This window comes from Beta vulgaris, chromosome 6 (genome assembly GCF_026745355.1).
Source record: "Beta vulgaris subsp. vulgaris cultivar EL10 chromosome 6, EL10.2, whole genome shotgun sequence".
Lineage (NCBI taxonomy): Eukaryota > Viridiplantae > Streptophyta > Magnoliopsida > Caryophyllales > Amaranthaceae > Beta > Beta vulgaris.
The window spans coordinates 70572762-70588131 of record NC_079207.1 but is presented as its reverse complement, the minus strand read 5'-3'; the positions used below and the strand labels follow the sequence as shown (position 1 = coordinate 70588131).

Genomic DNA, 15370 nt, shown 5'->3' with positions numbered 1-15370 from the left:
TATCTTACTTCTCATTTCTTACGGAAATACAAAAGCACTTAAATGGTGATTATATAATAACTAAGAAGGGAAGGACATCCCATGACTCAACTTAATTAGTGGCAAATGTAATAGACCACTAACTACTCGCAAGTCGCAACTAACATATACGTGAAAAACTACCTCTTTGTGAGAGTATTAATTTTACATCCGGATGTATCATGCATTGAAATTTATTTTCTACAGATTTGCTCATTTGGAGTTTTCACCATTTTGTGATTTTTTCTTCATTTGCAGCTTTTTAAATGAGTATTGAGCCAGAAAATAGCATTAGTGTAGCATCACTAGTAGAAAAACGTTAACTTTTGCGTCCCGGTACTTGTCGAACACGAGAAAAACTTATGCAAATACTTAGGCAAAAAGTTAGATGAAAGTCAGCATCCGATGCAAATCCTCACCGCAAATAAATGGGAGAACAATTTGCATCGGTTTCCATTTAGCGCCTTTTTATTTTTTAAGTTTAACCCTAACCTCTCGCTCTCTCTCTAACCTAGATCTCTCTCACTCGCCGGCTCATCTCTCTCACCGAAAGTTTCTATCTCTCTCTCACCTGTGAAATTAAAACAACAAAGTTTGTGAGATCTCCTTTCTCCTCTCTCCATCGGGCTTCGCATTCTAGAAGTTTCGAAAAGCACTTGTTATTTGTGTCATCAACCCTTGCACCGTTGCATAAAGATAAATCTGGTAACAAGTTTGGGCTGGGGTTTCGTTTATGTTTGTCGGTGGGCCACTCTATCTCCTCCCCCTTCAGGGTTTTCTAGAGTGTTTTTCGTTTGGATTTTATTATAATAAGTTATTTACGAATTGTTGTATTAGATTAGTTATTGAGAGATTTGTTTGTTGTTTCCAAGTATTTCTACAAATTATTTGTTGTTTATTTATTTTCTTTGATTGTTTTCCATCCTCGATTTTGTAGATATTTTGGGTTGTCATGTTAATCTCTTTTGTGCTGTTTAGTTTCTGAATTGCAGATATAAATTTCATTATTGTGGATGTTTCTGTATGGTTGTGGGTCATGTTGATGCTTCATGAAATTTCTTTTTTAATAAAATAAGCAGTAATTTGCGTCGGCTGAGGCTTTATGTCTTGACACAAATTATGTTTTTAGGTGAAATACAAGGCATAAGGCCTGGACATGAGCTGGGGTGACATTTGCGTTGAGTTACGCTCCACATCTGACGCAAATGGTTAAAAATTGCATCGAGTCTTCAACCGACGCATATTATGTATGGGAAATTTGAGGTGGGACCTGAAGTGTCGAACTCGGAATCGACACAAATGGGGGTTTTAGAACTAACGCAAATCATGATGTTTGTTGGAGTTGAGAGTTTAGTAGTATTGTTAGTTAGTTTGTTAGATGTAACTTTAACATTAGTTTGGTCACCTATTGTAATTAGTATAAATAGGTTGGTGGTAATATTCTAATACTTTACTTTTACTTCTTACATCAGAATTATATACACATTTCTTTTCTCTTTCTCTCTAACCTCTTTGAGCTCTCTCTAAGCCATCAATGGCTGACTTCACTCTTTTCTGCCTCCCTAAAACATAAATTCTAACAATGTTTTCTCTACTACTGCATAAATGATAACAGTTAGTCACGAGTACAGAAAAGGCAATTTGCGTCGGATGTGAGGCGCCTATTTGCGTCGGACTTTGGTGCGACGCCAAAGCCCTCGACACAAATGACTCAGACACGATCTGCGTCGTATGCGGAAACGGCGCAGATGGTTCACCTATTTGCGTCGCACCTGTATACGGTGCGACGCAAGTGGATCTTGCCAGCCCAATTCACCAAGTTCAAAGGGTAATGTGCGCCGCACATCGCCTAGGGTGCGACGCAGATGAGTGATTTGCGTCGCACCTTGGGCCACGTGCGACGCAAATTGCAATTTTTAAAATTTTTTTTTTTTATTAAAAAAAAATTGAAAGCATAGAAAGTGGAGTTGGTAGTGGTACAGAAACAGCAAAAACTATAAGTTACATGGTGTGCAGTAATTGAAAAGGAAATGAAGAACATCAGATCTAAAATACAAGAAAAAAATATACAAGAAAAACAGCAAAAAATACTAGAAGTTACATGGTTTTATATAATTTTAATTGAAAAAAATACAAGAAAAAAATATCACCATTACCACTAACATCAGATCTAAAACTAAAACATACAAAAAATAACAAACGATGAAGAACAATCAAGAAACTAAATCAAAAATAGAAAAAAGAAATTCTAACCCTAACCAGAAGATGAAGGGGAGATAAAATTAAAAATAAAAATACAAAACTCAAACGCAATCTTCATAGCAATCCAGTCGAAATTTCAGATCTTCAAGAATTTCATGTAATTTCATAGCACTCCAGATCTTCACCTCAAACGCAACTATAAGACTTCGAGAAGAACCAGATCTGAAAACGAGAGAAAAATTTCAGATCTGAAAACGAGAGAAGGTAAATGCCATAAAAATAAACAAAAAAATCGGACATAAACAAAAATAAAGAAAAAGAAAGAATACCTTTACAACTCGGCTCGTCCGAAAACACGAAGAATGTCGAAGGTAAATGTCGAAGATCCGAAAACACGAAGAAGAACTCGTCGACTTGTATGCCGGAGATGAATGTCGAAGATCCGAAAACACGAAGAAGAACTCGTCGACTTGTATGCCGGAGATGAATGTCGAAGATCCGAAAACACGAAGAAGAACTCGTCGACTTGTATGCCGGAGATGAATGTCGAAGATCCGAAAACACGAAACTAAGAAGATGAATGATTTCGTTGTTGAGATGAAGGTAAGGTGGGTGAGTGAGATGAAGGTAAGGTGGGTGAGAGAGAGACGAAGGTAAGGTGAGAGAGAGAGAGAGATGACGGTAGGTGAGAGAGAGAGATGAAGTTAGGGTTTGAGAGAAGTTAGGGCCCTAAACTGGTGAGAGGAATGTTTAAAAGTCGCGCGTTGTGGATTTTGGGCCGATCTGCGTCGGATGGGCCAAGGGGTCCGACGCAGATTACTTTGTTATGTGCGTCGCACTCTGGGCTTCATGCGACGCACATAGATGATTTGCATCGCACGTTAGTTACATACGACGCACATCGTTCGTCTTGTGCGTCGATTCATTGTTGAATGCGACGCAAATAGTATTTTTGCGTCGTTTCCGTGTTTGTGCGACGCAAATGGGGCGACGCAAATTGGCCTTTTTCTACTAGTGAGTCCTATATGCGGTCGGTCACACTGTTAGTCAACTGTACTGCCCGATCACATATAAGGTTAATTATTGTATTTAAAAGTTATTAATTAATATATTGGGGGTTACTAATAATAGTTGGGGTTATTTATTTATATAGCTGGGTTACTTGTAATTGTTGCGATTACTTTTTAATACAATATGGGTTCAAATAATTATTGGGGTTACTTATAATATTTTGGATTTACTTACAATTATTAGGGTTTACTTACATAAATTGAAGAAGTCACTTATACATTAATATAGTTAGTTTTTCTAGCACACACGCGGGTACATAGTTATTAATCGTACGTCCAGCTGCACAGAAGACTGGCTGATCGATATGATAAAAGTTTTAACGATGATAATCTTCCCTCTTCATGCAGATATACTTCCTCCGTTTCTTTTTACTCACTACACTTTCCATTATGGGAAGTTTTACGTTACTTGCTACACTTCTTTTTTGGGCAATAAACTCTCTCTATCTCTCTCCTCCCACATGGGTCCCTTTTCTTTTTACTCTCTACCTCTCTCTTCTCCAAAAATTGCCTAGGAGTCCGTGAAATGAGAAATGTAGCGAGTAAAAAGAAACGGAGGAAAAGTACTTCTTTCTATATTTTGTACTATCTTGGTATATATTTATGGTGTATATAATTCCTTTTATGCTGCTATCCGTAATCTTCTCTTCATGAGATGATTCTTTCCCACTTTACTTCCTGATAAACAAACAAGCATACTCTTTTAACTGATATCAACATCAAAAAAAAAAAATTTCCGTCAAAAAAAAAACATCAAATTGTTTTATCCAAATTCTTTACACTTTACGTCATCAACCAAACAATCAATGGTACTACCATAATACCAAAAACGACGTAAAAACTAGATGTTACGTAAGCAACAATATAATTTTTTTTTTTTGACCGGAAAGCTAGCTAGCCAATTTATTCCATTAAAAGATCAGTGAGTACAAACTTTTGAGCCTCTATAGGCACCTCTTCTAACCATACTCGCATTTCAGAATAATTTCTACTCAAATGAGCAAGTTTATGGGCAACCTTGTTCCTATCCCTACAAACATGATTAAATTCTATAGTGAAACAATTACTAGCTAGCAGGATAATATCCGAAACTATAAGTCCAAAGCTGGTTGCCTCCTTAGTGGTCTTCTTTAGATGATGAATCAATTTGCTACAGTCACTCTCTAGCACCACCCTCTGGAACCCCGACTCCAGCGCAATTTGAATGCCATGTCGAGCCGCCACAGCTTCGGCAGCATCCACCTCATATTTTCCTTCCATCAGCAGGCATGTAGCTCCCAACACCTCTCCTTTCTCGTCCCGCATAATCGCCCCACACCCTACCTTTCCATCCTCAAAAACCGCTGCATCAGTGTTAACTTTACACTTCCCCGCAGATGGTGGTATCCACCTACCCTTTGTCCCCATCTCCACCTTCGCCTTTACATCCCCATTCTCACTAGCTGCCAAAAACTCCCGCATTGCCTCTATTGCCTTGTTTAGAGCTTCTTCCATTTGCACCCATTTTTGCCGAAATACCCACGCATTCCTCCTCAGCCACACCTGCCACATTATACTCCAAAACATTGTCCACCAACTATCATCTTTGATCAACTTCACCTTGTCCAGACACCACTCGCGAAAGGAACCCCCCCTATGTTCAGTAATCTCCAGGCGTAATGGTGATATTTTCCATAGCCTTCTTGCTTCCTCGCACTCAAAGAAGGTATGCATTATCGTTTCGCTAGCCTCCCCACACATGGGGCACCTAATATCACCATCCATTCCCCTTTTCCTCAAGTTCTCTCGCGTTGCTAAGCCTCCATGGATTACTCGCCACCCAAAGAGTTTCACTTTTGAAGGAATTTTTGTGTTCCATACTTTATACCATAGATGACTACTACCATTTTCAGATGAGGTAGCCACTGCCTTCTTTCTTCCTTCCAACTCTAGATAATATGCGCTTTTTACCGTGAAATCCCCGTGTTTAGGATAGTGCCAAGTCCACTCATCCCCACTATGATACCTAGGGAGAGGGATGCTCCGAATCGCTTCTACTTCCCACGCAGAGAATAGTCGCCTTAATTTTCCATCATCCCACTCTCGGCCAGCCATCAATTCATTCACCATATGTGGCCCTTCCTCCCTCCTGTCATGTTGCGTTATCACCCGAAACCTAGGTAGAGACGGTACCCAGGGATCCTCCCACATATTAATAGTGCTTCCATCCCCCACTAGCCTTCGGATTCCTCTACGAAGGAGGCCTCTTGCTGATAATATCGATCTCCATGTGTAGCTTGCCACTGAACTAGTTTTAACATCCATGAGTGAGGAGCGGGGGAAATACTTGTTTTTTAGCGTCTTCGCCACGAACGAGTGTGGATATTTTATGATCCTCCATGCTTGCTTAGCTAGTAGAGCTTGGTTAAAGCTGGTAGATTTCTCATTCCCAAACCTCCATTCTTCCTCGCCTCATACATCTTATGCCACGCTATCCACGCCATTTTCCTCTCATTGTCTTTTTGGCCCCAAAAGAAATCCCGATACATCCTCTCCATGTCATTAAGAATACTTATCGGAATAGTAAAACATTGCATAGCATAAGTAGGAATAGCCCGCGCTATTGCCTTTATCAGAACTTCTCTACCTGCATGAGATAAAAATCTTTCCTTCCATCCTTTGAGCTTTTTCAGTACTCTCTCCTGAATATGCCGGAATACCACTTTTTTGGAGCCACTAACACAAGTGGGTAATCCTAGGTATTTTTCATGATCCTCCACAGCCTTAAATCGTAACTTCATCTGAAGCAATTCTTGCTTTTCTTGCTCTACATTTCGGCTAAAGGATACCTCAGATTTCTCCATATTCAGCTTCTGACCCGACGCAGCTTCATATATCGAGAGTATCTCCAGAATCTTCTCCACTTCCCCCTCATTTGCTCGTGTAAAAAGCACACTATCATCAGCAAAAAATAAATGAGAAATCGCATCAACTTTTTTCCCAATTTTAAGGCCATGGATTTCCTTCTTTGCCTCCGCATCTCTCAACAGGGTAGAAAAGCCTTCAGCACAAATAATAAAAAGGAAAGGAGACAGGGGGTCCCCTTGTCGTAATCCACGTGTAGGCGTGAATGAATAAGCAACAATATAAGAGAAGCGAAAAGAGAAAAAAGCATAAAATGGTCACTATAAAAGAAATGACTAAACGAAATACAAATTGGAATTAAAGAAAACGACCACATTAATTTGCATGATTGCCGACATTTTAAAGATGATTGTTAAGTTGTAACAATCATTGGAGCTTCGATATCATACGTGTACACACACAAAATGCATCAGATTAGGTTATCAACATGTATGTAGTCTCAAAATTTGCATCAATAACACTTAGGTCCCCACACTATATAATGTGAACATATTGACCCATAAATATGAACATAATATTTCATAAACAGCATATTCACCAAGGGATATTCTAACCTTATTAAGACCTTCCATAATAATCAGTCACTCCATCTATATAAGCTAAGAATAATGTACTACAATCCTACACAATTAAACTACAATCAAATTAAAATTTTGAAGATTCAAGACAAATATTGAGAAGGGTAAACGAAATCGAAGAGAGAAAAAGATGAAATTCATTTACTATGTTTTGGCAGCGCAATTTTTGTTTGTAACTTCTGTATTTTCCCAAAAGTTTGATTTCTTTTACTTTGTTCAACAGGTATATAGTACTATATATTATCAGATATATTTTATGTTTTTGTTTGATTATATTCAGAAATTATATAGAATGTGTTTTAATTTGATTATTAATATGATAATTGTTTTGTAGTGGCCTGGATCATACTGTGATACAAAGAAGAGTTGTTGCTTCCCAACAACAGGGAAACCAGATGCAGATTTTGGAATTCACGGTCTTTGGCCTAATTATAATGATGGTTCATACCCTTCTAATTGTGATCCTAACACCCCCTTCGACCAATCTGAGGTCCGCACCATCTCATGTCTTTTCATTTTCAACTATATATTCTATTCTTCTGTCGCAGAAAGAATGCAACAATTGAGTACTATTTATAACTATTGTAAGGTATAAAATATTCAATTGTTGCATTTTTTATGTTACGGAGGAAGAATTACTTTGAACTATACGTGGTTTCATTAGCATAACGCATATTGTGCCCCTTTATTATAGTGTATGTAAAACATGATATGCGCATTAGTGGTACAACCCTTTATTTAACTTTAACCAAAAGGTTTTTGGAAATGAACTTTTAAAAAAAATCAATTAGGGACATGAAAATTAGTTTGTATACAACCCTTCAAATTTTAATTTGAAATCAAACGTGATCTATTTATCTATCTTTTTTGGCAATGTAAATATGGTTGATTATTTAGGGGAGGTAGAGTATCTTTATTTCGAAACGAATGTAGCAAAACTGTACTTATACGGCCCGTTTGGTAGCAAAACTGTACTTATGCAGCCTGTTTGGAAATGAATGTAACTAATGTAAATTGAGCAGATCAATAATAATCCTACAAAACTGTATTACATTAGTTACAATCTATACAAATATATTAAAAGGCGAAAATAAGAAACTGTGTCACGCGGCGTTTTCCCTAGGGAGTTTTAGTTTATGTGTAATCCATGTATAATAAAAAAAATTAAGAAATTGCATAGTATAGGATTTGATCCTCAATTACATATACTAAAGTTTTAACCACTAGGCTAGGTTGTATTTATTGTTATTATCATAAAGTATTATATTAATAAATGAAAATTTTCTTACTCGGCATAGCCCGGGCCTAATAACTAGTTTTGGATTAAATACAGGTATCGGGTCTGTTGAGGAGAATGCGAACAGAATGGCCAACATTGGCATGCCCAAGTAACGATGGATTGAATTTCTGGTCCCATGAATGGGAAAAACATGGCACTTGCTCTGCCCTTGATCAGCATTCCTACTTCCAAATTTCCCTTGACCTCAAAAATCAAGCTAATCTTCTCCAAGCACTAACTAGTGCAGGTATTCACTACTAGCTAGTTTTGTATTACGATGTTTGTTTCTTTTGCTTGATACGTAACTGTTCACTTCACCTTATTTTTACTATATCGAAATTGATTTCGCTAATTCATTATTTCTTTCTTTGGTGGTGTAGGAATTCGACCGAATGGACAAACTTACTCCTTAGAAAGCATAAAGGATGCCATTAAACAAGGTGTTGGGTACACACCATTTGTGGAGTGTAACACTGATACGTCGAGCAACAGTCAACTTTACCAAATTTATCTTTGTGTTGATAATTCTGCGTCTAACCTTATTGAGTGTCCTGTTTTTCCTCATGGTAGATGTGGTTCTCAAATTGAATTTCCTGCTTTCTGATTTTGTAATTAGATTGTATACATGCAACACTACATACGTTGATCATCAATGTATTCTTGCTCTTTAGTAATGATTTAAACTTAATATCTTGGATTTTCCAATTTCCATGGAGTGTTCTTTCTATGTTTGTCATAAATATTTAATTTATTTTACATGTTTGCAAGGGTAAACTTAAATTCGTCATTATAATAAATTCAAAACCATGTTACGTATACAATTTTAAAAATATACTTCCTCAATTTGGAATATATAGTTACTATTTTAATTGATGATGTATGGAAAAGTTTTGTTCTTTGTGATTTATAATTGGAATCCCACAAGTTAATCTCAATATCACAATAACAGGCTAATAATGCTTTTTGCCACATGAATTTATCAAATGCTACTTAGTAGCACCCGAATGATTAAGCACTTGTTAAGAACGTAAAGATACTCGACTCTTTCGATATACTGTAGCACTTTTAGTACATGGGCTGTGGAATTATTAGGAGTTTTAGAAATTCACCATACAAAAGTACAAATGCACTACAAAACTGAGGCATTACAAAATATGTCATAGAAATGAAAGCGTAATGCATATCACATTAACTTATGGGCTTATGTCTCACCTTTCTCGACATAGTAAGGATCATTTGACAATCACATACATGTAAAGACTATAGAGTACTGAAATGTACCCCAGACAACGGCATGCATAGTGAGATGTGCTGTGCAAATATTCATGAAATATCAAGCGTAATGCATAGACGATGATTCAAGAAAGATTAAGAGAGAAGTTATTATCTTAAAAAGATCGAAAATAATGTAGGACGAAAGTGCAAGTGGTTGAATTCGTTAGATGAGATATGTCTTCCGCTCCTTTTTAATTGCAACAATTCTAGTTTTGGCACTATGCACAATCACTCGTATAAGCTTTTATGTTTTATATGTTTGGAAAAATATAGACATGCGGGATCTTACTGGGTTACGTCTCAATGTGTACTTTCTACTTTTTATAATTTTTACAAAAACATAACTAAAGATATTAATAGTGTAAATTATGCATCTGTAAGTGTGAAACCGAATATCACTACAACATTTAAGATCAAAGAGGGCAACTAAAATCGCCCTTGTAGATTGAAAATCGCCTTTATAGTCTAAGAGGGGAAAAATCAATTGCCCTCAACTTTGCCACAGTAGGTCCGTCATATTTTCTTTATATGACAAATGTATTAAAATCATCCTCCTTGTTGAATTCAACGGTTTTCACTAAATATCCCGTTGGAAAGAGCATTCTTGATCGAACCATGTTAACCGCATCCGAGATTCCAATACCTTCATGTTGAGTCTTGAACTTCAACCAATAAGAACAATTCTCATACCTAAAAACAAAAAAACCACACTCACAACTCGCTCCCATAAGGGAGAAAGAGATCTCCACAACAGAGACTAAAAATCCCATAACAGGGTTTGAAGAAATCTCATAAAGAGAATAATTTATTCAACAAAACAAGAAAATAAACTAAAAACTGAAAATAAAAAGGAAAAGGGGGCTTACCATGGACGAAATCATCCATGGCATCCCCTAACTGATGAAGAAGGAGTAGGGGAGGCTAGGGTTTTAGAGAGAAAAAGTGAAAGGGGAGGCTAGGGTGCGGTTTTTTTTCTTGCTTTTATGATTTTCATGATTTGATCCTTCCTAATACAACGCAACATCATCTATTTACTATCTTTGTTGATATTTGTTGTACTGGGAGGTAAAGGTGGGTGAAAGTTGTGGTCTCAATCAATTTTGAATTTTTCTGAAAATTAAGGTTGAAAATGTGAATTTTTAAGATAAAAGATTAATTTTTTATATTTGACTATAAATTATATACTTGGTCTCATATATAATATTTTTCTGATTCCGTCCTTGCAAGGATATTAGTGACTAGTGAGTTAAGACTTCAATTTATTCATATAGCCATATTTATTGGGGAGTATAAATATTTTTTCCGCAATATAATTTTTCTCAAAATATATTCGTCCATTTTATAATTGAAGTTGACGTGTCCATGCTGATCAAGATTGGATACAAATTAATATTTCAATTATCTTGTAACTTGTAAGACTGATTAATTATACCATGCATGATTTCTTTTGGGGGGAAATGATGCATGATCTGTAATTTAGTAGGAAACTTCATGAACGTGCTTGTTAATATAATGACATAGTATCACTTATCTTCATCAAAATCATCATCAAATCATCTGTGATTGATCTGATCGCATTAATCACGGCACTAATTAGGCCACGCTTCATCCTCGTTCGGAATTGAAATTAATTAATCGCCGAAGAATAAAAATAATGGAGGATTATCAAATTATTGCCGAAGAAAAAAAAACAATCATGTCTCGTGTGATCAGTCTTTGTTTAAGGATCCATCCACTTAAATAATTTGTTCTATTGGTACTCTTGGGTATTGCTATTCTGTACTCCTAACTTTTCTGACTATCACCCAATATTTTATACAACTCTTACAGCTCATTTAATAGTCGTTGATAGAGGATGGTAATAGGAATTAATTCTAAATGTAATGTTATAACGGAAGTACAAAATCTTCATGAGCAGACAATTTCAGACCTTAAATTTGTGTTTTTTTTTTCTCCAAAGGGACAAGAGCGGATCTGGAGGTGGCCTAGCCGGGCACACCCATGATCCCGAAAATCTATACTAAAATGATTTGATAGATTATCACCAATAGTAAATTATATGAGAGAATCAAACACGAGTAACCAAAGTTCGCAACTTTTAACATATTCTTCCATCATAAACAGAGAACCATCTCAAAACTTTTGAAGCATCAAAGATCGGTCCTCATATCGCAAATGACATGCGAATTTAAGGCTTAACCATGTGCGTAATTAGTTGGCAAAAGTTCAGTACACAAATCACACACAAAGGAAAGGTATCGCACCTAGATCATAAGATTAAAGATCTCATGCATAAGGTCTCAAATCTTTTATAAGTATATTTATTGCGCAACATGTAGAGGTGATGGTCTTAACATGAACATTACTTATATCTATCAATTACCGTTAATCTGAGCATGATCACCATTTAGAAGTGGACCACAATTAAGTCCATGTAGCTATCATATGATTAATTCAGGAGGCTCTTTGTTTATTGATTTCTTCGAAACATGATTTATACCGTTTTGTTTATACTCCCTCCGTTTCTTTTTAATTCGTAACTCGATAACGAAACTACAAGCAACAGATAGGAAACTTTACACCAACACAATTCATATCCCCAATACAGTATATGCTATCCCTTTGTTGGATATTCTACTATAATAAAATCATTCAAACAAATTTGTCCTACTATACCTTAATAACTTGTTACATCTATATAAATGAAGTCCACACCTTAACTTAATGAAACAACAGAATTGTCCTAAGATTAACAAGAAATAATACAGAAAAGTTTAGAGAGATGAATTTTATTTACTACTATATCTTGGCAGTTAAATTATTTCTGCTTGCAGTAGTTCCAGCATTTTCACAGGGCTTTGATTTCTTCTATTTTGTCCAAGAGGTACATTTGCATTATATTTTATACGCATCTCTGAATTTGATGTTGAATTTTTTCTATTTTTACAATAATGTGATTGTGTTTTTGTAGTGGCCAGGATCCTACTGTGATACAAAGAAAGGTTGCTGTTATCCTCTCACAGGGAAACCAAATGCAAATTTCGGAATTCATGGTCTTTGGCCCAATTATGATGATGGATCTTATCCTTCCAACTGCGATCCTGATAGCCCTTTTGACCTCTCAGAGGTACGTAATTAGTCTGGATGTACGATGCACATGGTACATTCAAGACGTTTTCTTGATTATTTGCATTGTTTGAATGGCTTCAAAACGAGTACAACCAGTAGAGTTTCAAATGAGCGAATGAGCATAAACTAGGTTTAGCCGTGCTACCTGTCGAGGTGGGCATCCCATCACCCAGAATAACATTTTATGATCACTTGCAAGTAGTGGCTCGGCTCGTTTTTTCTTTTTCTAGGGGGGATTTGATCCCATCCGTCGCCCGTTCAATTTTCGGAAGGAAATTAAATGAGGGCGTTCCTAAGCATCTAATATCTAAAGAGTTCCATCATTTGATTTTGTGTTTTAATGAATAGGTCGAAGATTTAAGGAGCATACTGCAAGAAGAGTGGCCAACATTAGCATGCCCAAGCGGCGATGGCACAAAATTTTGGTCCCATGAGTGGGAAAAACATGGAACTTGTTCAGAGTCCGTACTAAGCCAACATTCCTACTTTCAAACTAATCTTGACCTAAAAGAGAAAATCAACCTTCTTCAAGTACTCAAAAATGCAGGTAATTACCACCCACCGTGAGTTCAGATCCTCTAGAGTTTTAGTGAAACTGTACAAGATAGAGTTGTATTTGAACCATGAATATACCGATATTTTTTGAAATTCTCATAGCATATTATTTTTGAAATATCAACTTTCTACTAACGTGTTGAGCACCTAAAACAACATAATACATTTTAACCTATAAAAAGTTGTTAATTTGTATGCCATTTTTTGTACCATTTATCTTTGAAGTGGGCCTAAGATGCTAAGATACCAATTCTGTACCATATGTGTCATGCTCAAAGATGTAACTTTCTAAATCCAATTGAATTGAAGTTCCTTGATTTAATTTGTATATTTTATAATTCAAATATTTCAAATTAGTAATCCCTCCATTTCATTTTAATTGTTACACTTTGATATTTTACGCTATTTACAAATTTCACTTTGACCATCATTTGTGATTTATACGCGGATGAAAATATAATCATGTGAGATCTTGTTATATTCACCATAACATGTATTTTATTAATATGTACTTTTTATAATTTTTACAAATACAAAACTAAAAATATATTTTCTCAAAATTTTGCATTGACATGCGTGAAAAGTGTAAGTGTGTAGATTAAAATGAAACAGAGGAAGTAACTCTTACGACAAGTGATCAGTACTCACACAATCCCACATGTACATACCTTCCAAATTCAATAAGGGGGAGGATCTGACAAAGTACAGTTGTTACCTCTTGATCATTATTAGCAACCTATTTATTTACCTATCCAATTCAGTAAGTTGTATAAAAATTACTTCCTCCATTCTGAAATAAAAGAAAATTTTCTCTCTTTCAACGTGAGAGCTGTTTGAGAGAAGCGTTTTATTTATTTAAAGATGAAGCGAGTATTATTTTACAAGTTTGATTTCTCTTTATAATTATTTTGTAATAATGATTATTATATGGATGAATTGTGCAGGTATAGAGCCAAACGGGACTTTATACTCGTTGGGATACATAAAGAATGCCATAGAAGAAGGTGTTGGATTCACTCCTGCGATTGGCTGCAATGTTGATCCAGCAGGGACTACCCAACTTTACAGAATCAGCTTCTGTGTTGACAATACTGCTTCTAACCTTATTGAGTGCCCTCGTTTTCCTCGGAGCAATTGTCCTTCCCGAGTTGAATTTCCATCATTTTGATAGTTTTTTACCGTCTTTGGTAAATGATAATCAATATTGTAATCGAATAATAATTGAGTATTTTGTATCGGTGGGTACGAGAAAGCATCAATATTAATTTATGTCTAACATAATGCAATCTTATACATTCTAAAGTATCATTATATATTGTTTTATACTTCCTTCGTTTTGAGTACTTGCAACTTCATATTTTAGAAATTGTTATGTTTTACTTACAATGTTGATAATTTTGGCAATATATTTTTTCTTTAATTATATAAACACACGTGGGTTCTTTTTAGCCAAGATATTAGATAGAAATTAAGGAGATCCTTTATTAGGGGTTTTCCTTACTTATTGAATTTGTTAATCTATTGACTAAAGACCATTCGAGATAGGACTCAAGTGTTTTAGAGGAAAACTAAACCTTGCATAATCATTGCCTTTGAATCACAATTGTATTATTAATAATCGTTGTCCACTTTGATCCATACTAGTAACCTTAACTCTAGTGTCTTCCTATTTGTTATTTCATCTCGTTTTATTTGCTAGTTCTTTGATAATAGTTAGTTTTGTTTGTTACCAAATCATTTTTAAACCCCCAAAAAAATCCCTCAATCAGGTAATCTAGACTTGATTGATTTTGATTAATCCATTTTTCTTGTAGATTGACCTTTGACTTGCCTTTACTACGTTTTTAGTAATTGCTTGTTAGGTTTTATAAATTTTGTTTGAAAAGTGATTTTTGGTGCTTTAACGACACATTAAAAACCTCTTATCATTATGCCAACTACTAATCAGATTTTAAATCAATTTTTATCCAAAAATCTTTATCAAAATCGTTTTCTTTAAATAACACTTTTTCTTTTTATAAACTTTCTTTCCGAAAATCTCATAAAGAAACGTTTTCTTTAAAATTGGTTTTTTATAAAACTTTTTATCCGAAAATATTTACAAAAAATATTTTCCTTTCAAAACTAATTTTCGAAAGTAAAAACTCCCCTTTTATATTCTTTAAATATAGACACATGAAATTAATATAATTACCTAATTTCTTAACCCTAAGAAAATAGTTAACCATCCTAATTTCATATTTCTAATTTAGCACAAAGTTTCAATACGTTAATTGCATTATTGCATAAACATGACTAATAACATAACTAGATCTAAACTTCCATATCTTCAAGTTCTTGATCTTTCCCGAACATCCAAT

At 35.3% G+C, this 15370-nt stretch overlaps 2 protein-coding genes across 2 annotated transcripts; both read left to right on the top strand.

The window, feature by feature from the left end:
- The first annotated feature begins 6741 nt into the window (after nucleotides 1-6741).
- On the top strand, nucleotides 6742-8756 carry LOC104897911 (ribonuclease 1). The gene is made up of 4 exons (XM_010684880.4): nucleotides 6742-6995; nucleotides 7107-7262; nucleotides 8106-8298; nucleotides 8432-8756. Exons 1-4 carry the CDS (start codon nucleotides 6903-6905, stop codon nucleotides 8653-8655), a joined length of 666 nt encoding a protein of 221 aa, XP_010683182.1. The 5' UTR covers nucleotides 6742-6902; the 3' UTR covers nucleotides 8656-8756.
- A 3154-nt stretch (nucleotides 8757-11910) lies between these two features.
- On the top strand, nucleotides 11911-14315 carry LOC104897910 (extracellular ribonuclease LE). Its single transcript, XM_010684879.3, has 4 exons — nucleotides 11911-12210; nucleotides 12298-12453; nucleotides 12804-13002; nucleotides 13955-14315. Exons 1-4 carry the CDS (start codon nucleotides 12109-12111, stop codon nucleotides 14176-14178), a joined length of 681 nt encoding a protein of 226 aa, XP_010683181.2. The 5' UTR covers nucleotides 11911-12108; the 3' UTR covers nucleotides 14179-14315.
- The last annotated feature ends 1055 nt before the right edge of the window (nucleotides 14316-15370 follow it).